The following is a 24,508-nucleotide window of genomic DNA, read 5'->3' as shown; positions in this document are numbered from 1 at the left end:
TCATCCTCCCAGGCCTCGGTCTACCGCTCATAAATCTCCCCCAAAGGCAGTTCCCTCGTGGCAAATCTTTCAGCCTTCGGAAGACCTCAAAAGATCATCAAGCACGCCGCGGTACTTGGTAAATGAAGCCATTGGTCACTCAGGCGTCTGACTTCTTAGCTGCCGCTGCTATCGCTGTTATATGTTAGCAGCTACCATTCTCACTATTCTTCATGACTTACCCGCCTGCACCACCTTCTCCTTCATGGTACCCTCAAAACTCCTCTTCAACACCTTCGAGACTGACTCCAGCTTGTTCATCTTCTCCAGCCACGCCTTCGCGTGCGGGTACTGATCAAGGTCATACTCCTCCTTGTTGGTCACATGCGCAATAACCCCCTGCCAGCTCACGAAGGCAAGGTCTGCGTAGCTCAACTTCCCGCCTACGAGCCACGGGCCCCCAGCACCCGTATCCTGCTTCGCGAGCCAGCCATCCAACACTCCCGTCACCCTGTTCACCTCCGCCAAATACCTCGCTATTGCGCTCGGCACCTTCTCGTGATGATACAACTTGAACCACCCCAGCTGCCCGTAATACGGTCCCTGCCCAGAGGCTTGGAAGAACAGCCACTGCTTCGCGTAGAACGACTCTGGCGTGCCTGGCTCGAAACTCAGGCGACGGTCGGTGTCGTAGCGCTCAATGAGGTATTCGAGAATCGCGCCCGACTCCCAGAGCGTGAGGTTGCCGTTGTTGGGGTCGCGGATGGCGGGGATGCGGCCGTTAGGGTTGATGGCGAGGTACTCTGGCTTCTTGACCTCGGAGAGGGGGAGGGCGGTGATTGTGTAAGGGAGCTTCAGTTGCTCGAGGATTATAGCGACGCGGGGTGGGTTAGGACCGCCGAGGCCCCAGACCTGGATGGGCTGGAGGTTGGATGTCGACATAGTGGAAATGGGGAAGATAATAGTGAGCTTGGTTGAAGTTGAAAATGGGAAGCTGGAGATGAGGCAGTAGTACTCAGGCGAGCTGAATTGAGCTGTGGGATAGTCTGTCAGAGCGGGAGAAGCATTCGTATTTATATTCGTAGAGACAGCAGGACGACGAAATCACATCATGTTGAGCTGATTAACGCGGAAGCAATCGTTTCCTTGCCGGGCTCTTGAATGACAAATAACCTGTAAGGCTCTGACGCAGTTCGACTCTTTTCAACAAAGCTTGTTGGAAACTCGGGAGAAGTTGAGGTTCAACAACCGACATTCACATAATCCCAACTTTGATCCACGTAAGCCAACTGCCGACCAACGTAAGCCAACATCAACGTTAGCATTCCAGCAACACGACTAGGGCAGCTCTAGATTTCACACTTATCGTAGATTCAGTATTGCAAACTTCGTAAAGCTACTCGCAGCATTCTTTTTAGATTATCTAGAACCCGCCTGATCGACATCCCGCGCAGCAACCCCTTCCCCTAATTTCTGTAGTATGGCCTAGGAACATTATCGTAGTAAGGAACAACAATCATATTCTCATCCTCTGTCATGCCTACCATACTCTCCGTAATTGGATGCGTAGGACGTCGGCTCACAATCAAATTCATGCAACCTGGCCCGTCACCAGCCAACAACTTCGTCACTGCTCCCTGAACATCTGCCAACTGCTCGACCTTTGCGCTCTTATTACCTAGCCCTTGAGCAACAACATCATACGCTGTTTTCGGGCTCAGCGAACTGATAGGTCTCGCGGGATTCTTGGTACCATATATAAGCTCCTGCCCATTCGAAGACATCCCCCACGCATGATTGTTTACCACAATCGTGAGGATCCTTAAGCTGAATCTCGCATACGTGTCGAGTTCCATGAAGTGGAACCCTGCGGAGCCATCCCCTTGAATGTTGACAATGAGACGACTAGGGTCTGCGAAAGCGCAGCCTAAAGAGTATCCGAAGCCGTTTCCTAGGAAGCCTAGGTAGCCTGTGGCCGAGATGATTGCATGAGGGTTTGAGATGGTAGCGGCACCGCTAGCCCAGGCGCCACACTCACCTCCATCGGTGACGACGATGCTACCGTCTGGGATTGACTTGAAGACGGCGGCGAGGGCGTGATAGGGATGGAGCTTTCCCTCGACAATTTCTGGGTCTGAGGCGTAGGACATGGGTATATTCTTCAGATCAGTAGCGATTTTGACCCACTCATTTGGTGCAACATAGTTGTGCTTGGGAAGAGCAGCGTTAAAGGCGAGCAGAGCTTCAGTAGCGTCTGAGACAATTCCGAGATCCACTGGCAGCGTTCGGCCGATCTCGCCGCCATCGGTGTCAATTTGTACAAGTTTGCAAGAGTCTGGTGATGGGATGATAGCTCCAGAACGACCGCCCATGTACATACCGGTTCGGGCACCAAGTAGAATGACCAGATCCGGGGTAGGAGATTTCATGTGAGGGAGCAGTGCTAGATTGCCTGCAGAGCCGGCATACAAAGGGCTTGACGTTGGGAGAGAGAAGCAAATCTTCGGGCTGTGAAACAGCGGTATTTGAGTAGCCTCTACAAAGTCGAAAAGCGCTTGAGTGGCCTTCATCAAAGTCAGTGGACTTTCCTCTCTAGTAGGGCAGGACATGAACGTACCTCAGACGAATGAGTCCCCGTGCCTGCAATGATGACAGGCCGTTTTGAACCTGTGAGTAGCGAGAAAACATTCTCAATGGCTTTGGTGTGAGGTCCGGGCGGGTATGGGAGTGGTGATGTGATAGAGCCCCATGAAATTCGGGACGCAATAATCGGCGAGAACAGTACGTCTATCGGGAAGTCGATGAGCACAGGTCCTAAAGTAGTCAGTCACCTGTGACTTGTAGTTCTATTGTCTTCAATCGCCCCCCTGGAGCACCGCAGGAGGAAATTTTCATTGCATGAGCAACGAGGCGGGGGATGTCCTCTGCATGAGTAATTAGGTGGGCAAATTTAGTGATTGGCTTAGCAACAACGACTTGGTCAATTGAGCCCTGAAGAGAGTTGTTCTCTCCATCCCTTAGAGGAGGTGATGAAGTGATGCAGAATATAGAAGAGCGGTCTGCGAAGGCGGTTGCAAGGCCCGGTAACCCATTTGAATACCTATAACTAACGTTACAGAAAAACCAGAGCATAGTAAGTGATAGTGAGAACATACTCGCTATTTGCTATAACTATTCTGTTTCTTAGCGTATGTGCAAGAGGGTTTAGGTTGAGTGGGAGACATACCAAAGCATGTTCCTGTAGTTCCCGTCATTTTAGAATATGCTTCTGCAGCTTGGACCGCAACTGTCTCATGCCTCGTGTCGACCAATTTGATATCTGTCGACTCACACCCCATCAAAAAGGCATCAAGATGGCCGCCGTGGAGACCAAACGCCACCTTGACTCCAATGTGATGAAGACATTGTGCAAGTAGATCACCACCAGTGAGTTCACGTGTGCTCGGCTTTCGAAGTTCGAAGTTGGACATTATGTTTGATGTGATGATCGAGGCGACGTTCGATGCTGTTCCTATCGATTTGATGCTTGTCATATATACTAAGACACATGCATTATATAGATGTAGACTAGTGAGGTGTTTTTAGAAGCAGTGGTGGAATAGTAAATGCTGACTCGCAAGTGAGAGCGGGGTCTGTGTGCCATGAAGGGTGCCTCGTGGGGTAAGCTTATGAATGTCCGGGTATTACAGAAGCTTGACCTTGTCGATCTCAATCCAAAAGAGACGAAGGAAAAAGTCAATTTGTGAGTCTACTGGAGAGGATTTGTGATGTATCTTAAGTTATATGAGCGCGTGACTTTTGAGCGGGTTGATACACCTCGGAAGCGATTCTATGAATTAGATAGCGCTGAAATGATGCCATAACTCATAGAGTTCTTCCATAGGTATAGACCATACCACCATCTACGAGAATTGTTTGGCCGGTCGTATAGTCGGAGTCCGGATCAGATAGGAAGCTTACTAGATTGGAAGCATCTGAAGGCACACTGGTTCTTCCAAGAGCAATCAACTCTTCCGACCATTTCTTGATCGTTTCGCCTTTCTTCGCGCCCGTTTTTTTGCCCATCTCTTCGTTTATGAGATCCCACATAGCAGTGCCGACAACGCCAGGAGCATATGCGTTGACGGTGATTTTGTGGGCTGCTATTTCTAGTGCGAAAGATATTGTCAAGCCACGGACGGCCCACTTGGACGCAGTGTAATGAGACAACATGTGGCTTGGTTTGAAGGCCGCAACGCTATCTAGATAGTAATGTTAGAAATACGATATATCTGAGTGACTGGTGCTGAAGCACTTCGTGAATGGAGTGGACTTGAATCAGTGTACATACCTTGCAGCGCCTAGTATCTTCCCTCCCCCTCCTTGCTTGATCATCTGTTTGGCAGCGGTTGAGTAACAGTTGTATGTGCCACATACGTTTATTTCGAACATTCGATGCACATCCTGCTCGGTGAGATCCAAAACCGCTTTGACCTGCGAGCGTCAATTGATGAATCATCTAGGCTCGATGACCTCTCCGTACCTACGCAATGCCAGCATTCGTGATCATTATATTGAGAGGCCCAAGTTCTGAAACAGAGGTCTCGACCATCCGCTCGACCTCATTCAGCTTGGAGACATCTGCGAGATAGGGAAAGGCATTCCGTCCCAATGATTTCACCTCTTTCACAACTTCGAGCACTCCCGTCTCGTTTGTTTGAACATCGTTGACTAAAATATCGTACCCATCTTCTGCCAAACGGAGAGCTATTGCCTTGCCTCTGTACGTGGTGGTGAGACTTCTAGCATGCTTAAGGTTGTACTGGGTTCGCCGTCTTACATTCCTTGACTAGATCTTGTGACAATAGCGGTCCTGCGTTTTTGCTTCGACGGAGTTGCATACGCTCGAGCCGATAGCGAAGTTTGTGAAGAGACTGTGGGAAGATTCTTAGCTCCTTTCAGCCCGTGCCTCGATAGCCTTGATATGGGGAAAGATGACATTATGGTATGCTGATTTATAAATACTGAAGGGGAGTAAGTAGAAAGGGTTCCCTGGGGCACGGTAATCTATATATTTGTGGTGTGGATCACGCATCTGGCCTTCATGGGTGGGACCTAGAAATTTGTTAACCTAGGAGGGAATCTAAATCGAGTACGGAGAACTGGAGGCGGCGCTATCAACAGCCGCGATCCACCACAGTGCATGATTTCGGTTGATTGCAGGTGTATACATTGGGACTGGTTCTTCTATTCCTCTTGGAGCCTGGTCGGCTGATAGGTGCGGTGGATGCGGTGGGAGTGAATTGAGAGGGGCAGCCCAGGACGGAAGGCCTCCTGAGAAAAACGCTAATGCCATAGCCGGTCAGGTGTGTGCGGCATTGTTTCAAGACGACATGATCTTGGGTTACCTTGGCAAAAGGGGTGTGAATGAAGAGGGTAGCCTAGGACTGAAGGTCTCAATACAGTATCAGATTGCTTCTCCGTGAGTCTTTCTATGTCCTTCTACCGCTGTCAAACGTGCTTTGCGATGTCTTCAAAAACATTCATCAATCAAATACTTGTGTTGATGGCCACCTCAGTGGACAGTCGACGTTAAAGAGGCACGTGGGCTGAACCTTTGAGATTTATTGATCGCTAAACCACCACGAACGCGTCCCCCCGCTGTGTTTACCAAACCGCCACAATACCAGATCAGCATTTAACAACATGTCGCGCCAGAGCATGGCCCCGCCGCGGAATCTGACTTTAACAGAAGAGTTAGAGAAGCTGGAGCAGTCAATCACGCTAACGTTGCAAGGTACGGCACGCCACCGCGATTCATATACCCCCACTGACCCGTCTTCGCAGAAATCGACCAAAACTTCAGCCGCGCACATCGAATCGTGACGACAAGTATCCTTCCAATCGTTGAGCAATACGCGAAGCATTCTGAAGCGGTCTGGGAAGGCTCAAAGGTAAGCTCGCCATCAGAATATACTGGCGAGGTCTACCTCTAAATCCTTTAATTGTCAGTTCTGGAAGCAATTCTTCGAAGCCAGCGCCAACGTCTCTCTTTCTGGTTACGAAGAGGCGGCCGTCGACGAATCTACCACTCAAGATGAATCGCAAGAGTCCCACGGTTACGATGATCTTACTGCAGACGATACAGTGACCGGCGCATCCGCAACCCCTCCTATACCTTCATCCTCACACGCCGACGATGACGAGCTCGACACTTCGATCCTTTCCTCGCCATCCCTCGCGCATAACCATAGCACTCCACGTGCACCCAGATCTGGCAAGAGACCACAAGCCAACCACGCGATAGCTGGTACTACATTCGCGGATTATTCATCCCCGTACGAAGCGTTGAAACGCGAACTACATGGCGGCAAAGCATCGCCAGGGCCGGACCCTACAACGCCGGGGAAATCGCAAGCGCTACCAGACATGAGCATGACCCCGGAATCGTCCCCCTTCGTGGCTCCTAATTCTCAGTTCAGAGGGAGCGGTGCACCTACGAATGAAGATCCCCTCTTTCATCGAGTGCTGGACAAAACATACCGCATCGCTGCAACACCCCATACAGGCCGAAAGCAGCAGAAGCCGTCTGTGGGATTCACGCCCGGTACGGCTACTCGTGCGGCACCTTCAAGATGGGACGATTCTTCTCCACCAGATTCTCCCGCCCCGCAGCTTCGTGCAGAAATATTCTCGTCGCCATTGAAGGCCCCTCGAACACCAGGCGTAACCGTCCAGCGGACTCCAGCACGTGGGCTAGGTAACTCTGTCAAGGCACAGAATACTATGACTACCCAGAAAGGCATGTGGGATAGTGAGAGCGACGAAGATGACGACGACTTGGGGTTCAGTCCTCCCAAAACGATGCAGTTCCACGTACCGCAGAGTCGACTGCTGCAGACACCTGGTAAGCAGTCCTGTCCTTTTGAGGCTATAGCAGCAAGCTAATTTATCTTCCCAGCCCGTGAAGCCAGCAAGCGAATAGTGGAGGATCTGCTGCTGACTGCTGGAGGCGACATAACAGAAAGTTTCGAGGGTGACGAGGAAGAGAGTCCAAGTGTTGTTCGGAGGAATCACGAGCTTGATGACAGCTTCTAGCTACGCAGCGTGCGATACGTAAATATCGAGACGATGAGACTGTCAATCGCAGCTCATACAACAGTGAATATAATAGAATTTGGCATTATCGCGTGGTCGTGCTAAGTTGCGTGGTCGTGTTAAGGAATGATGGAATCGTGCCTGCTTCTTTTTATGCTGGCACTACTGCCTTGGACTGAAATTCTCTGCTTTCCTTCTCAGCAGAAGAAATCCTCCGACAATAACAGCGTTTATTTGACTTCCGCTTGAGGTTAGCAATTAATGGTGGATGAGATGCATGCCAAGAAACCGGGAATACCGCCGATCACGCCGAGAGCTGGAAGCTTGAGCCTCCGTCATCTCGTGTGTAGGAAGAAAGACACGACATCTCACGAAACCCTTCCCCTCGCCGCCGTAGAGATGCCTCGGAAACGCCCTCCCACATCTGGATACGCGAGAATTGCTCAGGCTGAAGAGGAGGAGGATGAAGATTACGAGTCGGAGGAAGACGAGAGCTCCCTATCCACGCCCCGATATGCTCCTCTCCAACCAAAGCGGCAGACCCGTATGAAAATGTCCGGCCAGTCGTCTCCTACACTGCGGAGAGGTGCTCCAGGGGATAAACGACCTAGGAGTAATTCGGGGGTGGACATAAAGGCGATAAATGCGCGACTGGAGCGATGGGCTGACGAGATTGCTCAAAAATTCAAGATTCGGAAAACGAAGGGCAGGTCACCAGAGGACGAACAGCTGGAGATACACCACTCAGTCTTTCAGGCGCCGGATTGGATCAGGCCTGCTACCGCTGAGACTCTCACTTTCGATTGGGCGGGCTCCGCAGACCGAATAACCAAGTTGGAATTCGACGACACCGTAGAAAGCGTCAGGGTAGCGATAGAACTCGGCACACATCCCAAAATGATCGCGCAAGGTAGCTCGGGGAGCTATTTCGCGAGGAATACGCACGGCAAAGTTGTGGGCGTCTTCAAACCGAAGGACGAGGAGCCTTACGCTTCGCGGAATCCCAAATGGACAAAGTGGATCCATCGAAACTTGTTCCCTTGGTTCTTTGGGAGAGCTTGTCTTATCCCCAACCTTAGCTACATATCTGAGGCCGCTGCGTACGTCTTAGACACCCAACTCCGAACGAATTTGGTCCCCTATACCGACATCGTCTCACTCTCATCGAAATCCTTCTACTACGACTTCTGGGACCGAAGGGCATATTATCGGAAAAAGAAACCATTTCCCGAAAAGGTTGGGAGCTTTCAGGTGTTCTTGAAAGGGTTCAAAGACGCGAATATATTCTTGAAAGAACATCCTTGGCCAGATCACCGTGATTCTGGAGCTAGATCAAGCTCTGCGCCACGACGCAAGAAGCGTCGATGGGCAGAGGAGTGCAGACCCGGAGGCCCGCAATCCGACGACGAGGAAGACGAGAACGAAAACAGACAGAACGCGACAGACGAATCACAAAGCCGAAACACTTTCTGGACCGATGCTATTCAACAGTCCTTCCGCGAGCAGCTGGAGAGGCTAGTGATATTAGACTACATAATGCGAAACACTGACCGAGGACTCGACAACTGGATGATAAAAATCGATCAAAAAACTCAAGAGGCAACAATCGTTGCTGAACCACCAAAACTGAATGGCCAAACTGATGGTGGAGATGAACCGAATGACTACACCCAGCAGTCTCTGACAGATTCCGATCCATACAAACGCCAAGAGCCGATGACTGCCACCAGCCGATCTGTGACGCCAATGGGTAATGCTCCGGTTCCTACCGTAACGATAGGAGCAATTGACAATAGCTTGTCATGGCCATGGAAACACCCAGATGCTGTATGCTATTATTATCATTCCTGACTGCAACTTACTGACTTCTGTTAGTGGCGAAGCTATCCTTTTGGCTGGCTGTTTCTTCCTGTGAGCCTTATTGGACAGCCGTTTTCAGAAGCGACACGGAAACACTTCCTCCCCCTACTTACGTCGAAGGAGTGGTGGAGTGACACCCAACTAGCTCTACGTCGCTGTTTCACACAAGACTCGGACTTTAAAGAACGGATGTACGTGAAGCAGATTGCTGTAATGAAGGGCCAAGCCTGGAACGTCGTCGAAACCTTAAAGACGGCGGATCACGGACCGCTGGAGCTAACGCGAAGAGCCCGCGTTTGTGTCTGGGACGATTTGGTCGATGTGCCCATTGCAGTACCGCTCCGGGCACCTTCTGCAGAAATGCGACGGCGTCAGCATCCCGATTATCATAGACCAAGTGGCGATCACGAAGAGATGGACATCAGTGCGGCACTCTCTACTCCACCGCAGCAACCACAATCCGACCTTCTAATGGCGTCGCCGCCTTTGGATTCGGCGAATAGTAACCCGTTCAATATCTCGCGAGAGTCGAGTTCGGCAGACGTTCGAGCAAGCGAGGATAGCTTACGAGGCCCATTATCCCCGGCCACAGTGCATGCTGCTTCTTGGCACACACCAGCGGCAGGCACGTTACCAGCGTCTATGGGAGGCAACAGACCCGATCAGAATGTCCGCAAGAGCTATGACGAATCTCGCACCTGGCGCCGGCAGCGAGAGCGACTGGAGGGCAGACAAAGACGACTCTCATTATCTACCCGACACAGCAAAAATCCTATTCTTATTGGCGACGATGATTTGGAGGGAGATCTTGGGTACGCGGCGAACGAGGATATGGAGGGCAACCGGAAGTGCGTCATTGTAGAGCGGCTAGAGATGGTCAAGAGTAAGAATCCAGTTTTCACGTGGTGCTAAATAGAAAAATCAAGCGCTTTCACGAGCTTCTTGTTTCAAGGCTTGATTTGGCGGCATGGCATATGTCTGGGCATCTAGGAGGCGTTGCATGATTGTTCAGCGATACAAATGAGCGTGTAGGATAATAGAACCTGAGCGGCACTCGCAGTCGATATAGAACTATACTATATGAAGGCCTCGCGATTAGGAACATATTTGTATTGCGTATGATGGCTCCTTGACTCTAGCTGTGTGATACCAGAGTGTTGTGTAGTCAAGACCTGAGTGATATGGATGACGAGAGCCACGTGCCAAGGACTTCCTGCGCCACCCGGCGGCAAGCGGACAGCCCTACAAGAACTCCAGATCGACCTCACCTCGACGACGACCTCCACCACTTTACTTGAATACCAGCTAGTTATCGAGAAACATCTTGTAACAGCTGACCAGCCGTCAACCTCACTAGGCTTACATATATTCTTGCCCTGCCGTCGCACCAATCCTTTCAAAACCTAGGCGCGACCTTGGTAGATAAAACTCGGCACGTTGCATCAACAACCTCAATTGATGCCTTCACAACCACGACTTTCAGCAGCAACAGCATTCTCACTGCCGTGATTGTAATTCTCTGCTCAAAGGGCTCTTTTGTCGGGCGAGGCTTTGCCTGATGGATCCACCGCCCCCCGCCGCGCAGCTTCTCAATCCGAAGGCCTTCAAGAAGGCAACCGGTACTGCCCACTCTCCTTCACCTTCTCCATCTTCTACCCCCTCTCTTTCCTTCGAGCACTCCCCTTCCGCCTCCGATCACTCTTCTTCGCAATCAGAAATGGACGTCGCCTTGCAAGATCAAATGCAGGTCGACTCGCAAGATGACTCAACGCCTCGACTATCTATTTCTTCTCAAGACACCATCTCTCCGTTATCCAAGGAAACATCTAATGGACTAACGTCAGAAGATGAAGCCCAGTCCCAGTGGTCAGGAAGCGCAAATGGAGCCTTTGCGCCACAGGCCTACAATCCACAGATGCTGCTCAACCCAAGAGCTGCCCAGAGGCTGCCTGTAAGAGAACAGGCCCCAGGAAATAGGAACTCACCCGCAAGTGGTATGAGTTCTTTCATTGAACGCATGCACAATGTCGAAGATCGCTCCGCACACCCATCAAAACGCGTGAAGCGAGAACACGACGGTCCGAAGACGTCTCTATCGGCCGGACACAGTTCCGGGGGAGTGCTTGACTTGCAAGGAAGCCGAACTCCAGAAGACAAGCCACCGGCGCGAGGACTGCCTGCAGTTGTGGACTTGACCCTTGGTATGTCGCCTACTTTCCAATGGCTTATCCTCAATCTTAGTCGCATAGCTAACAACTCCTCAGACGACGATGAAGATGACGAGGTAGTCTTCGTCAAAGATCTTGGCGATGAGATTGTCTGTGTTGGCAAAATAAAGCTCGCATATGTCCAAGCATCGCAAGTCCCCAAGCAAAAAGTCGGAGGCTACCAAGGATCTTCGAACTGGCAGCCGCGCTTGAAGATATCTCTCCGACGACGAGCCGGCCAGAATAATACCGCCATCGGAGCGATAGATCCATCCGGTATGCAATATGGCTGGATCGATAGAAAGACTGCCGCTGGACTCGCGCCACTGATGGACAGTGAGCCGACAAGCAAATTGAAGTGGATTGCCGTGACAGAAGCTGTCAAACGAAAAGAACCTCCCGGTGCCGTCATCTCTGGACTTCTGCCAATCATTATCCAACTTTACTGCCCAAGGAAGAATGCAGGTCACGTGGGAAGATTTCTTAGAGGCCACAACATCGTTCTCGACGCCCCGAGTCACGAACCCCACAAGTTCCCCTACGTCAATCCGCAACAAATGAAGGTTCCCCTGGTCAGCAGCTCGGTTGCGTACCAGCCTTCTGGCTTGGGCCAACCTGCACAGCAACCCAACAACTACATCAACCGCAGCGTCGAGGAAGTGCGGAACGACGTACAAAAAATGTTCAACAGCATTACAAAGACGGAAGATATACCTCTCAAAGAACAAGACCCAGCGATCCTTACTCCACTGTTGGGTCACCAGAAACAGGCTCTCTATTTTATGAGCGAGAGGGAACGTGCTCACACTGGAGATGACGACGAAGACCAAAAAGACGCGATGTATGAGCTGAAATACCGGGACAATGGTCGCAAATATTACTTTAATGTTATCACCGGACAAGAGACTCAGGCCAAGCCAGATCGAGTTCTAGGTGGCATACTCGCTGATGAGATGGGCCTAGGCAAGACTCTGAGCATTTTGTCCTTGATAGCGCAGTCAGATAGCCGCCAAGCAGCCGACTTATTCGCCAGACAGGCCGTTGACAGGCAGAACGAGCAACAGACCCTGGTCAGAAACTGCAAAGCAACCTTGCTCGTGTGTCCAGTCAGCACGATAGCCAACTGGGAGGACCAAATCAATACCCACGTTGCAAAGAAGATTCTCAGGACGTACATCTACCATGGCTCTGGCAGGACCCAGGACATCGATGACCTCGCCAAGTACGATCTGGTGCTCACGACCTACAGTACAATTGCTGCGGAGTATATGCGCGGGAAGGCCCTTGAAAAGATCAACTGGTTCCGCATTGTTCTTGATGAAGCGCATAGCATTCGTACTCAAACTACTCGGCAATCTATCGCAATCTGTGGACTGTCAGCTGCGCGTCGCTGGGCAGTGACCGGCACACCGGTGCAAAATCGACTTGATGATTTGGGTGCTCTGCTCAAGTTTCTTCGCATCAAGCCGTTCGATCACAAACATGGCTTCACTCAATGGATCTTGAACCCTTTCAAGAATGCAGACCCAGATGTGCTACCGAAGCTTCGCCTCCTGGTCGACAACATCACTTTACGTCGCCTCAAGGAAGGACTCGTAGATCTGCCCCCTCGGCACGATCATATCGTCAAGCTGCAATTCTCGTCAGACGAGCGGACGTTGCATGACTGGTTCGAAAAGGATTCTGCTCGCCAAGTGAACGCGGTCACGACTATGCGCGCCGAACAGAAGGGATTAGGAGGTTCTGCATACGCTCGAATTCTTCTCGCAATCCTCAACCTTCGTCTGATTTGTGCGCATGGACAAGAGCTTTTGAGCGACGAAGCTATGAAATCCTTGGAAGGGATCAGCTATGAAAACTCTATCGATCTAAGAGACGACGATGAGGAAACAGAAAAACCCTCACTCTCAGCTAAACAGGCCTACGATTTCATGCACCTTTTGCAAGAAAGTGACAGCGTTAATTGTCAGATCTGCGATTGCAAGCTGAACGAGCCGGACGAGGAGGATAGAAATGGAAATGCGAAGAACACGCTCGGCTTCATGAATCCTTGCTACCACGTCATCTGCACTAGCTGTGTAGGCGCGTTCCGCCAGAAGCTCGAGTCGATCGCTACATCAGATGGCTTCTGCCAATGTCCCTTGTGCGAGCAATATGTTCGCATAGGGCTGTTCGAACTGAAGCAGAAAGATTGGGACGAGCACGAGGAAGCCCTAGAACGCGTGAAAGAGAACCCTAGGCTGGCGAAGAAGATGGGCAGATATATCGGACCGCACACGAAGACGAAAGCGCTGCTAGAGGAGCTGAAGAAGGACCAAGAATGGAGCGAGGCTCACCCCAACGAGGCGCCAGTTAAGAGGTAATCTATTTCGACTTAATCACGTTACTTTTACTGACTCCTTTTCTAGCGTCATCTTCTCCTCCTGGACGACCCATCTAGACCTCATCCAAATCGCCCTCGAAAATCACGGCTTCCGCTACACCCGCCTCGACGGCCGTATGAACCGCCCGGCCCGCGGCGCCGCCCTTAAAGCCTTCGCCACAGACCCCGAAGTCCCCATCATGCTCGTCTCCATCGCCGCCGGCGGGCTCGGACTGAACCTGACCACTGCAAACAAGGTCTACGTGATGGAGCCGCAATTCAATCCCGCCTCCGAAGCGCAGGCTGTCGACCGTGTCCACCGTCTCGGCCAAAAGCGCGAGGTCTTCATCACGCGCTATATCATGGACAACTCGTTCGAGGAGAAGATGCTAGAGCTGCAGCGGAAGAAGCGGGATCTGGCTGATCTGAGTATGGGTAGGGAGAAGATCACAAAGGCGGAAGCTGCGCGGAGGAGGTTGGAGGACTTGCGGAGCTTGTTCCGTTGATGAGAGATGCACGTATGCTGGCTTCACGACCTTTCTTTTCACGACATCGGAGCACGCTATAGAAGCGCCGCTGGTGAGCAGGTAGGGAGGCAGCTATTGCGATGTTGCCGCGGCAAGGCGTCTTAGACGGCCTTTTCTTCTTCTCTTTTTCTTTTCCGGCTGTGCGTACTGGATGGCGTGGCTTTACTACTTTGCAGGCCCAGGTTTTGGGTTATTCTTCTGGTTTGGTCTGGTTTTCTTTCCTGGCTTTCTCCGGGCTCGGTATTTGCATTTGCATCTGGCTATTTCTGATAGCCGGCCTTTTCTGAGTCGGGCATTTTCGGAGTCACTATGGGAAGTAGGTATGGTAAACAGATACCCCAGATTAGGTGGATGAGTTAGTTCTAATGATAATGGCATGCTCTGCAATTGCAACCTTGAATTGTGGATGAAGAGGTCAATGGTGGTCGAAAGGTGTACTGCGAAGGGTGCTACACGAACACAGCATAGCACATATGTCACACGAGTTCGACACACTTCCATCGTATCTTTCACCATCTCCGTCCATTTCCACTCACTACTACCTAAACGCATCCCATAAGGACTTTTTTATGAACTCCAGTGCGTGCACAACCCGCACCTTCGCTCCGGATGGATCAATCCCAATCCATCCCGACCCAACCCCCGATCTATCATCTTCTCCACCCGTCAAAACTTCATCCATGGCCGCATTCCCGGCCAAGCAAGCTAAGCCAACCCGTACCATCCATCTTTGGTATCGCAAGAATCACCATTTTCCGCCATTCGTTCCATCCAGATGTGTAATAAAAAAAAGAAATAAGACTCCGTCGCACTCCGACCCAGCCAAGGAAACACAAGAAAAATTTGATTAGGTAAGGTCGTAGGGTTGGAAGAGATTCAGACATTAGAGCTCGGGGAGAGCATGATGGGGGTGAACTTTTTTGGGCGCGGCTGACGCTGGGGGTGGTCTAAGTGGGTTGGTAGCACCGTTCAGGTAGGCCTGAAAAATGGGTGATCAAGGGGGTTAAGTCAAATGGGGCATCGCAGCTCCCAAGCACCGGCCGTGGGCCGTGGGCGAAGTAGAGAAATGAAACCCCATAGGCTGGGTGTCGAATAGGCGAATAAAAGGCAGGTAGGAAACGTCCAGTTCCGGCAGTGTCGTAAAGTAATATCGTTAGAAAAGAGAAAGGGGCGTGTAAAAAAGATTAGGGCAGAGAGGCACCCTCAGCCCGACCAACTACTCGGCCGTCGAGCTGAAGGGCGTACTCGCGCGACTTTCGTCTATAATGTCGTTGAGTCGTATCTTCTTGTGTCGAGGACCCCCCTCCGCCTCTAGGTCCTCCAGCTTCCGCTTGAGCTCAGCTTCTCTTTGTCGCGCGTCCTCGAGCTTGGCTCTGAGGTGTGCCTCGGTGTCCCGGGCTATATTCTCGTTGTCTCGCGCGTTCTGTTCGCTCTGTTCGAGTTCGTTGACACGTCCTTTGAAAAGGCCGTTGATCACCTCGAGCTCGCTGACGCGTGTCTTGAGCGACGTGTTTTGTGCCGCGAGGGCTTCGTAGGAGAGAGGCGGCTCGAGGTGCGAGCCGTTTACAGATGAGGTCGACCCCGGAGACGGCTGGCGGATATGGAAGGACGGCAGAGACGGAGAGTGGTAGACATCGCCGTGAATGACACCGTCAAACATGTGCTGGGGGGCAATGTTCGACGGGTGCTGCAGGCTCGGGGTGCCTGTGCGCGAGATTGGCGAGTTGGAGCGCTCCGAATTGCCCGACGACATCTTTTGCGACTGCCGTCGATGTTGTGTCAGGGCGGAGAGGGGGTCGGCGTCAGGGTGGGCAGCGGGGAGGCCATTGGCGTCGGTCGACTTGTTCTTCCGAGGGCCCTGGCCGGCAGTCTTGACGCGATTCCGACTCTTAATGACATCGGTCTTGAGGCTGATAGGCCGAGGGCGGCCGTGAAGCTTCAAAAAGAGGCCACAGGCGTTGCAGAGAACAGAGCCAGTTTCGTCGCGGCGCCAGAGCGGGGTGGTGCTCGTGGTGCAGTTCTGGCAGACAGGCTGAGGGTAGCGTTAGTACGTGAATGCACTGAAGCGCCCCAAACAGCAGCAAACGAGGTCAAAGATAGACTTCGCGCAGCTGCTCCGGGGTTGAGATGATGGATGGTTATCGCGATCCGATAAGGACATCCGTGAAGATTTCTTGCGATCATCGGCCCGTGTGCGACTCACGAAAACACGAAAACTTTGTCACTTACCGGCGAGTTGGCCTGGCCGCCCGAGGTGGCTGGAGCTGAGGTTGCGTAGGTCATGCTGTGTCCATTGAAGGGCCTGCGAGAAGAAAGAAGTTAGACACAATGTGCGAAAAAGATAACGCAAATGTGGAGCCATGCAACTCGTCCGCGGCAGGGCTACGGGCGACTGCAACCACCACGACTGCACTCCACTAAATAAAAGTTCCCATGCCCACTCAACACGTCCCAATTGCACGCACACGCACCTGTGAGGGGGGGTATTGGTGTCCGGATTGACGACATTGCCCGCCGCCGGGCTCGACGACGCGATGGACGCCAGGGCGGACAGGCCGGGCAGCTGCAGCGACGAGTTGCTGCCCTGCCGCTGAAGCGAGTAGTGCTGGCCCGAGGCCTGGGTCGAAGTCGACGACGGGCGCGAGATGTCGTGGCCAATGGACGGCAGCGAGGGCCGCTCGTCGAGTGTCTGCCCCGTCGTGAAGGCGGGCAGGTCGAGACCTGGCGAGTGACGGAATGTGTCGAGGGCCGCCGGCCGTGGGAGCAGAGCGGACGCCGTGATCGTATGAGGGCGAGGACGCTGCGGACGCGTGCCTCGAGGTATTAGGAGGGTTGGAAGCTCGCTGGAGCTGCGGCGGCGACCTGGAAACAAGGGCGCTGTGGGCGATGTGGGCGTAGACGCGAATTAACGGGGCGTGTCCGTGGTATGCCAAAAGAGCGAGGGCGTGCTGAGGGAGCGAGGGTGGGTGGTAAAGAGCGAAAGGCAGCAAGGACGGCCAATTGTGCAGAGAGCGGGCAAAAGAGCGTGCGGGAGCTGGAAAGCTGGACTGGAGCTGGAGCTGGAGGTTGCTGGACCGCCGGGCACGGTTTTGGGGTTGGTCGGTGGCATAAGGGGGGATCCTGCAGGCATGCCAGGGTGAGCGGGCACTATTCACCGAGCTTAATCTGCCATGCCAAGGTGAGATGGCCCTTGATGCCCTCGATGCCCTCTAGATGGCCCTCCTAGCCCGCTGCCTTCAAAGCCCGCTGGTTTTGCGTGGGTGTACGGCGCCGCCACCAGCCTCTCCCTTGATGTCCGGGGCTGCACCGGGCGAGCAAAACATGTCGAGACCTTTGAACCACCTGCCACCGGTGGATCAACGTCTAGCCGGGCGCATGCAGGGCTGACGGGACGGGTGGCCCTCCGTTCTCACGAGCTGGTCCAATTGGTGCAATGCTATCTCCGGGGGCGTCTGCTAGTCCCACGCCTCTATCGATCCCCAGCATTCAGGGGAAAACGGCTGCCAGGCGCTCTTCCGTCACGTGCGGCACATTCCGACGCCTTCCTATTTTTCTGTAGTACGAACTTGTGCTTTGTATACATCGAGGGCGAGTCTTCGTACACTATCGACATTTACAGTGGAGAAATTCAAGTTGCAATGGAGTAGTGTCGTAAATATGCTGGGTAGAAAATCTCGAAGCTATTGCAAGGAACATTATATTGCAGCTACCTAATATCCCGATCAGTCACATTGAGCTTTAACCATATCAACCTTAGCATAGTGCATGATAGCGCCCCTGGACATGTCTTGTGATCGTTTACATTTGCTGCTACTCCAATTTCCGCTGTCGAATTACATACGCTTCTAGAGCTGAAGTGCCCCGAAAGGTATTGCCAAGTTGTTCAAAATAGCTCCGCCAAATTTTGAGAAGGACGAAGAGAAACTACAGGTATTAGGGTTAGATAGACCATTCTCCAAGTGCTAATCACACTCTTAGCGGTGAGAATAGTTCCTAATTTGTAAGAAGATCGACATCGTCACGTGATGCTCATGTACGTAACAATATCTAGCTTCGCGGTCCACGTCTTTCGCGACCCACTAGTATTGGCCTATCTATATTACGACTGTAGTCTAGCGCGTCTGGCCTACCGCCCAAAGAAACCCCATCCCTTCTTTGCCGGCTTCTGCTCTTCCCCTGTCTTCTCCACCCCCTCCATCGCCTCCGTCTTTGCCTCAGCAACAGGCGTCGCTCGCCCAGGATACTCGATGTAGTTCCACGCGACATCAAAGAACAGCGGCTTGACGGGTATTGGCTTGAGCCGCGGCGGCCACGTGACGAGGTTCTTTAGATCGACAGTGCCAGAGGCGGGATACTCGTTTAGTTTCTCTGCGAGGGGTGCGGCGTTGGTGGGATGCGCTTTTGAGGGGGCTGCCGAATTGTCAGTTACGTGGGAGAGAGCAACGAGGCCACCGTAGTGGGAGATTAGATTCTGAAGATGGCGTGATAGGGTCGAGGCTTCAGAGATGGTGGTGATGAGTTTGGGAGGCGAGGAGGGGGGAGGAGCTGTGGACTGAGGCGCCGAGAGGGCCTGGGAGGAGAGCGAGAGGGCGCGGTTGCTGAGGGCGAGGGCACGGTCGGGTGCAGAGAGGAGAGCGTGCGAGTGCGAGATGTTCAGGCATTTCAGAGCTTGGAAGTAGGCTCGTTGGCCGTCGAGCTCGGCGATGAATGCGGTGTCTCGGGCTGCTCCGGGCAGCTCCTTGACCGAGTCGATGCTTTGCAGGATCGCATCGTAAAGAGCGACGCGCTCTCGTAGTCGCGCGAGCTTCCGGCCTGTGGGCTCTTCCCGCTCCGCCCACTCCTTTCCGTCTTTGCGCTCTCGCCGTGGTTTCTGCTGAGGCAAGGGAGAGAACGCCATGCCGTCGTCGGATCCTATCAGCACGCGGTTGCGGCCGACTCGCCAGCCGATCAGATCGTAGTTCAGGGCGAGACTGGTTACTCGGAGGTCTTGCATGCGCGAGTCACCTTCGTCGATGCCCTCCTTTTCGAGCTCGTCGATGGCGCGGCGGGTCGCATCTGTGGCGTCTTGACTTGCGATGAGCACATCGTCATACGCAGCTGCCCTATCCTTGGCTAGTATGGAGGGAGTGCACGATGCTAGATACTCTGACAGCTTGGTCGATGCTGTGTACACGGATGCAAGGGCCTGGCCGATGGCTGCGTCAACAATATTCGCGGTGCGTCCGCGCCACGTGATGGTGTTCGGGGCGCTGGATGAATCCGAGGATTTGGTCCCTGGATGAAACGTCAGACTCGCGAGTGGGTTATAGGGTGCTGCTGTCTAACCTTCTGCTGCCGGTGCCTCAGCAGCCAAAGCGTCCTTGTCTAGCTTCTCCACCGATGCGAGCAGCTTGGGATCCTCCCGCGGAAAAAACTTCTTCGACACAGCCGGTACGCCAACAGTCCGAGGTATCCGGTGCTGATACGCCGCATACCGTATGCTGGGGTCCGTAATGCTGGAGAGAATATCCTTGAACAATTCTTTCTTCGTCGCCTTTAGCAAGGCATTATAGATAACCCGGGCCGCCGAGTAATCTGTAAGACACTTGATCCACCTCTGGGGCGACGCGTCACTGCTCTTTATGCCTTCCGACTGCTTTTCGAACTCTTCTGACCCGGAAAGAGAGTACGCATATGCCCGCGCCTCCAGCAGATCGATGTCGCTTGCGCCGGCCGCCGTATTCGATAGAAGCTCCACTAGCTGCTGTGCATATTTCGCAGCTTTGTTCAACCGGGACACTATGTGCCGTCGAGTCGAGCCTGTGATGCCCTTGTCTGCGTTGTCTTCCGCGTGCGATGCCTTCATGTACATGGCGTGGGCCCACGCACGCTCCGCCGTGAGTAATTGCAGGTGGAGGAATCTGGACACTGGTCAGGCGCTGACACCCTTGTATCTGACATTGACATACTCATGGTTCCTCCCAATATCTTCAGATGTCACTGGCGCCTTCGGGGCGTATTTTGCGTTTTTGTGTGTTGCCCGGCCCAGTTTTTTGTTGCAGGTGAGCAGGCGGCGGGACAGCTGCGTGCGGTAGGTGCTGTAGTCGCCTAGCAGGAGCGCGGCGTCTCGCTGCGACGTGACGAAAGTTGTTATATCCATTGCGGGCTCAAGTTGCCATGTGGTGGTCGCGGAGCGGGGAGCATATGTTGAAGTGGGATGCCCAGACGGGAAATTTTCGGCAGTGAATAGACTACTTTAGCCGTGCCAGGGTGCCGTCCATGGTCTGATCGACCTCAGAAAGTCTTTGACCACTCCATCCCATCTGGCATCACCTCGCTCGCCACCACCCCCGTACACTCCCTCCTCTTTTCTTGTCATATATCCTCGCTCTTTCTAGGCGTTGTCGGTTTTTCCCCCTATTTGTGCTCTTCCATTCCCGCGCTCCCCGCCGCTTGCCTATTGTTGAAAGGAGGCATGAAGCACTGTAGGCTCGCTCAAGATCCACCGAGCTATCAATTGTCACTGACACCTGCTGCCATCACTAGATCCTACCATTCCACGTTCGACCCGATAGGCTAAGCAATTGTGCCATCCAATTCTAGCGCCCCGTAGGTGATGCTGGAGCGGGCATCGGCATGCCTCGAATCCGGCGGTCGACAGCTTCTCCGGAGGACCAGACGGTGCTCAAAAAGCCGTCGGATGCTGCACTCCACATTCTGGTATCACGCAGCAGGTGACCTTGGCTTGCCCATTTGGTGCGCTCCCGCTGCGCAATTCGAGACGACTACCATCTCTCACGAGTCATTGCGCGAGCGGGCCAACGAACATCGCCATGGGGGCGTCAATACTGGGCAATCGAGTATAGCGCTCGAGTTCCTATACCCTGCGAAAACATTGGCCTTCATACAGCACCTCTCCAATATAGGATGGGACAACTCGAACGATCGGCGTAAGCTACACTATCCTGCCAGTGGAATCCGACATTTCTCCTCCAGATCCGGAAACGTACAAGAGTTTACGAGCCTGGAAGCAGACCCCAGCTTGGCTGAAGAGAACGAAGAAGTGGAAGGCCTCCTCAAGAACACCAACGCGCTGCAGGCGCTCCAAGCGTTGCTCCAGTCGTCCAACGATCACCGCCGAGAACGTGTGGTATGGCGCCTTTACGAGTTTGTGGGAGAAGCCGATCGCACGCCCTCGCTTCGAGCAGATCTTCTGGATTACCTCGCATCATCGAAGAAGTCTGTCGACGCATATCGGTTGATCCAAGTCTTTGAATCCCTCGCCAATCAGGATCGCCGTGCATCATCATATTGTGCAGCCATTACCGCATACCTGAGACTCAACATGGTTGGCACCGCGGTAAAGATACATGGAGAAGCTGCAGGTCGTGCTACAGAGCTTAGTTTCGGCTCGGATATTCTTCTTGCTCGTACTATCCAAGACAACCAATGGGACCTTGCTTTTCAAGTACGGGAAGCTTTCGCGTCATCCTATCACTGTCTCAATGACAAGACAGAAAATTTCGAGCAACAGTCCTCTTTTCTCTGGTCTGGGGTTCTCGCGATACCTGAGCTTCTTGAACGAGCTGCATCTTTACTTCAGTATGCACAACAATTTGCCCATAACCTAGCGCCTGCATCTGATCGAGGGAAGAGCTTTAAAATCTTCGCGCGTGCATTTTTCCCAAGTGTCATTAAACAAGCGCTGAAATCGAAAGATCCTGACGAAAAGTCCCTCCTTGACCTTTTCGACCGTTTGCAGGAACTAAAATTGAGTCGAAAAGAATACTATGAGCTTGCCATCAGCACGATGCTCCGTCATTCAAAATACATGCAGTATACGAACGAGGGCAAGCCTCACTTAAGGCTGTATTTGATGTTTCGAACAGCATATCTGGAGAAAACGCAGGGGGTTTTTCTGCCTCCTAGCGAACCGCTTATACGGGCCTTGATGAATCACCTAAGTAGATTCCAAAGCTACAACGACCGGAGACGATGGATGATTACAGTAAATTCGCTTGTAACCGATTTGCGTCAATTTCACAGCACTCCAGGCCCCAACAATGACCGCAGACTTAACCCTAACAACCTAAGATTCATTATGGGTATGTATGCCCGGGCGGGAGATGCCGAAAAAGTTCACCGAATTTTTGATGAGCTTTGTAAATCATACGACGAGTCTACTACATCGACACGACATCGTAAACAACACATCACCAGTGGTGCCATATGGCCACTTCTTTACGTTCACGCCAGACGAGTTGAGTTGCATGCTGTGGTGGAACAGTTCCAGCGGATTTCAAACGAATTCGGACTGCAGCCTGACACCAGGGCTTGGAATATACTGCTTCACGCCTATGCACGAGCAGAGGATTTAGATGGTCTTGTAAAGACCTTCGAGGACTTTTTAGAGAGCGGAAATGCGCCTGGTGTGGATTCATTCGGCCCAGTTCTTGATATCTGCGCCCGAAGAGGGGATGTCGACTCTATTGAAGCCCTTTTCTCCAAAGCTCGTTTACTCGGCATTCCAATCGACAGGTCCGCCATACTGAGGGGAGCACTGGTGCTGGCGCACATAAACAGTGAAAATCTACCAGCCGCCGAAGAGGCCATGGAATTGATGGTCCAAGATAAACGGGACGGAAAGCTGGACGGTCAGTTGACAACGACCGCAAATTTTCTCATCACGGCCTACGCTTTACGACAAGATTCGACCTCGACCATGAAGGCTTACGGTCGATACAAGCCACATGATATACCTTTAGACTCGTACACCTACGCCGCTCTTATGCAATCACTCATATCTATGCGCCAGACAAACGCCGCGTTCACAATACTAACTACCACCATGCCAAACAATAACGTACAAGGACACGCCTTTCATTATGCTCTAGCCATTGCAGGCTTCTTGAACGAAGGGCAACTTAATCGAGCAAAAGATGCTCAGAAAAGAATGCTGTTGAGAAACGTCCCTCATTCTGTCAGCTCCCGCATGGCCTTTCTCCAGGTCAAGGTCCTTTCAGAGTTAGATGCTCTCAAAAAAGAACGCCCTGCGATGGCCAAATACCGTCTGCCTCGCTTAAAAGAGGTTGAGGAAGAGCTAAGACAAGCTTTGATGGAATCCGATCCCTCGGAGCGTGCACTGAAGCAGCCGCGTCAAGGTATGCGTCAGACGCCTTTGAACCAAATGGTGCTTGATGGTTACTTCGAAACCATGGTCTTGATATACGGAACACATGGGGCTTATGACCTGTGCAAGGAAATGTTTGAAAGTGCTGCTATGTATCGGCAGAGCAATCCGGACGCATTTGAAGCACCAATAGGATTGTTAACTGCAGTGATGACAGGCCATCAACGTGCCCACGAGCATGCTGAAGTGGACAAGTGCTGGGAGCTCGCGAGGCTGCAAGCGGCAAAGTTGACGAAATTAACTTCCAAATTTCAGGACGCCCCAATGCCAGGTGCTCCTCCTTTAAGAGTTGCTCGGAACCGAAGTCATTTGCTAGTTCCTACAACTCGAGTCTATTTTCGCGGTCTAGCCTCTCGCAAAGCTCATATCACTATTGGAAAGATGCGAAATGTCGTCTCATCACTGCTTGACGAGGGCTACACAATCGACAATCTCACATGGAACGAGTACATCCAATACCTGGCGCGATCTGGTTATTTCCTGGACGCCTTTACCGCTTGCGAATCATACTTGATGCCCGACTTCGTTGGGTGGCGCTTCGCCGCACCCCATTATCTTCGAGTAGACCCGCATGGGTATTTGAGGATGGATCTTCGACGAAAGGACACTCGAAAGCATACAGTCATGCCCCGATACAAGACCTTGGTTATCATGGCTGCAGCGCTTGGGTACATACGAAGGCAAGAGGAAATGGGCATAGAGCCTGAGCCAGTACAGAAATGCTCACTTCGTAGGCTTCAAGAAGTTGCCCCCAAGACGATACGGGCTATCGAGACCATGCCTGTGCTGCCAGACGAAAAGCTTCAGAGGCGCTATTTGATGGGTCCAAGGACCTTGTAGATACGGGAAAGATCCCGACGACGGCGGATCCACGCATTCCGAGTCTGGACCTAGTATTCCCCATATCTGTATAATTTTGCTCTATTGTCTTTGTACTGTACATTAGTGCATGATTGATGCGCATGTAAATAATCAAAGATGGCCCATGGTCATATGTATCCTGGCATTGAAGACGGTGTTCTTAATCTCTTTGGTTAATGTCTGCTGTTTCGGCACATAATCGTTCTGTCTTCTCAAACCCTTACATACTGATTCAACGGCACATAATTACACAAATGGCTAACCTTTTTCAAGCAGGGGGGAGACATGAAAGAAACGTTGGCCCACATTCCCAAGCCAAAGACGGTCTTCCTTACGGGTCCCAAATTGGACCATACGCCAGAATCCCCGCTTTCTCCAGATCTAGCACGAGTCTGTTTGTTAACCTGGGGTTTGAAACAACGACGACTTCGGCTTACCTGTTCTCATGATCATTTCCATTGTACAT

At 52.4% G+C, this 24,508-nt stretch overlaps 9 protein-coding genes across 9 annotated transcripts; 4 read left to right on the top strand and 5 right to left on the bottom strand.

Moving 5' to 3' along the window:
- Positions 1–67: 67 nt before the first annotated feature.
- BDZ99DRAFT_457030 (glutathione S-transferase) lies at positions 68–1,100 on the bottom strand. Its single transcript, XM_033718595.1, has one exon. It carries the CDS (start codon positions 919–921, stop codon positions 211–213), a length of 711 nt encoding a protein of 236 aa, XP_033584242.1. The 5' UTR covers positions 922–1,100; the 3' UTR covers positions 68–210.
- A 308-nt stretch (positions 1,101–1,408) lies between these two features.
- Positions 1,409–3,449, bottom strand: BDZ99DRAFT_505049 (thiamine diphosphate-binding protein; the record flags this gene model as incomplete). Its single annotated transcript, XM_033724078.1, has 4 exons — positions 1,409–2,543; positions 2,666–2,793; positions 2,856–3,079; positions 3,202–3,449. The coding sequence occupies 4 exons, from the start codon at positions 3,447–3,449 to the stop codon at positions 1,446–1,448; spliced, it is 1,698 nt and encodes a 565-aa protein (XP_033584241.1). The 3' UTR covers positions 1,409–1,445.
- A 394-nt stretch (positions 3,450–3,843) lies between these two features.
- Positions 3,844–4,959, bottom strand: BDZ99DRAFT_470303 (acetoin dehydrogenase-like protein; the record flags this gene model as incomplete). The annotated part of the gene is made up of 4 exons (XM_033721622.1): positions 3,844–4,220; positions 4,396–4,445; positions 4,506–4,739; positions 4,799–4,959. The coding sequence occupies 4 exons, from the start codon at positions 4,957–4,959 to the stop codon at positions 3,844–3,846; spliced, it is 822 nt and encodes a 273-aa protein (XP_033584240.1).
- Positions 4,960–5,629: 670 nt separating this feature from the next.
- Positions 5,630–7,149, top strand: BDZ99DRAFT_404794 (uncharacterized protein). Its single transcript, XM_033716404.1, has 4 exons — positions 5,630–5,755; positions 5,806–5,912; positions 5,971–6,865; positions 6,920–7,149. Exons 1-4 carry the CDS (start codon positions 5,665–5,667, stop codon positions 7,054–7,056), a joined length of 1,230 nt encoding a protein of 409 aa, XP_033584239.1. The 5' UTR covers positions 5,630–5,664; the 3' UTR covers positions 7,057–7,149.
- A 260-nt stretch (positions 7,150–7,409) lies between these two features.
- Positions 7,410–10,019, top strand: BDZ99DRAFT_431245 (uncharacterized protein). The gene is made up of 2 exons (XM_033717281.1): positions 7,410–8,883; positions 8,932–10,019. The coding sequence occupies exons 1-2, from the start codon at positions 7,456–7,458 to the stop codon at positions 9,826–9,828; spliced, it is 2,325 nt and encodes a 774-aa protein (XP_033584238.1). The 5' UTR covers positions 7,410–7,455; the 3' UTR covers positions 9,829–10,019.
- Positions 10,020–10,386: 367 nt separating this feature from the next.
- On the top strand, positions 10,387–14,084 carry BDZ99DRAFT_12407 (uncharacterized protein). The gene is made up of 3 exons (XM_033712543.1): positions 10,387–10,535; positions 10,761–13,482; positions 13,532–14,084. Exons 1-3 carry the CDS (start codon positions 10,475–10,477, stop codon positions 13,989–13,991), a joined length of 3,243 nt encoding a protein of 1,080 aa, XP_033584237.1. The 5' UTR covers positions 10,387–10,474; the 3' UTR covers positions 13,992–14,084.
- Positions 14,085–14,896: 812 nt separating this feature from the next.
- BDZ99DRAFT_12382 (uncharacterized protein) lies at positions 14,897–16,701 on the bottom strand. Its single transcript, XM_033712542.1, has 3 exons — positions 16,484–16,701; positions 16,242–16,314; positions 14,897–16,044 (listed from the first exon to the last, which is right to left on the bottom strand). Exons 2-3 carry the CDS (start codon positions 16,293–16,295, stop codon positions 15,229–15,231), a joined length of 870 nt encoding a protein of 289 aa, XP_033584236.1. The 5' UTR covers positions 16,296–16,314; positions 16,484–16,701; the 3' UTR covers positions 14,897–15,228.
- A 1,325-nt stretch (positions 16,702–18,026) lies between these two features.
- Positions 18,027–20,151, bottom strand: BDZ99DRAFT_565040 (uncharacterized protein; the record flags this gene model as incomplete). The annotated part of the gene is made up of 3 exons (XM_033727428.1): positions 18,027–19,286; positions 19,338–19,912; positions 19,961–20,151. The coding sequence occupies 3 exons, from the start codon at positions 20,149–20,151 to the stop codon at positions 18,139–18,141; spliced, it is 1,914 nt and encodes a 637-aa protein (XP_033584235.1). The 3' UTR covers positions 18,027–18,138.
- Positions 20,152–20,292: 141 nt separating this feature from the next.
- BDZ99DRAFT_12122 (uncharacterized protein) lies at positions 20,293–24,120 on the top strand. The gene is made up of 2 exons (XM_033712526.1): positions 20,293–20,476; positions 20,538–24,120. Exon 2 carries the CDS (start codon positions 20,608–20,610, stop codon positions 24,019–24,021), a length of 3,414 nt encoding a protein of 1,137 aa, XP_033584234.1. The 5' UTR covers positions 20,293–20,476; positions 20,538–20,607; the 3' UTR covers positions 24,022–24,120.
- The last annotated feature ends 388 nt before the right edge of the window (positions 24,121–24,508 follow it).

Source organism: Mytilinidion resinicola, assembly GCF_010093595.1.
Source record: "Mytilinidion resinicola strain CBS 304.34 unplaced genomic scaffold BDZ99scaffold_1, whole genome shotgun sequence".
Lineage (NCBI taxonomy): Eukaryota > Fungi > Ascomycota > Dothideomycetes > Mytilinidiales > Mytilinidiaceae > Mytilinidion > Mytilinidion resinicola.
The sequence above is the reverse complement of the archived record's forward strand: the minus strand, read 5'-3'. Positions and strand labels throughout refer to the sequence as shown.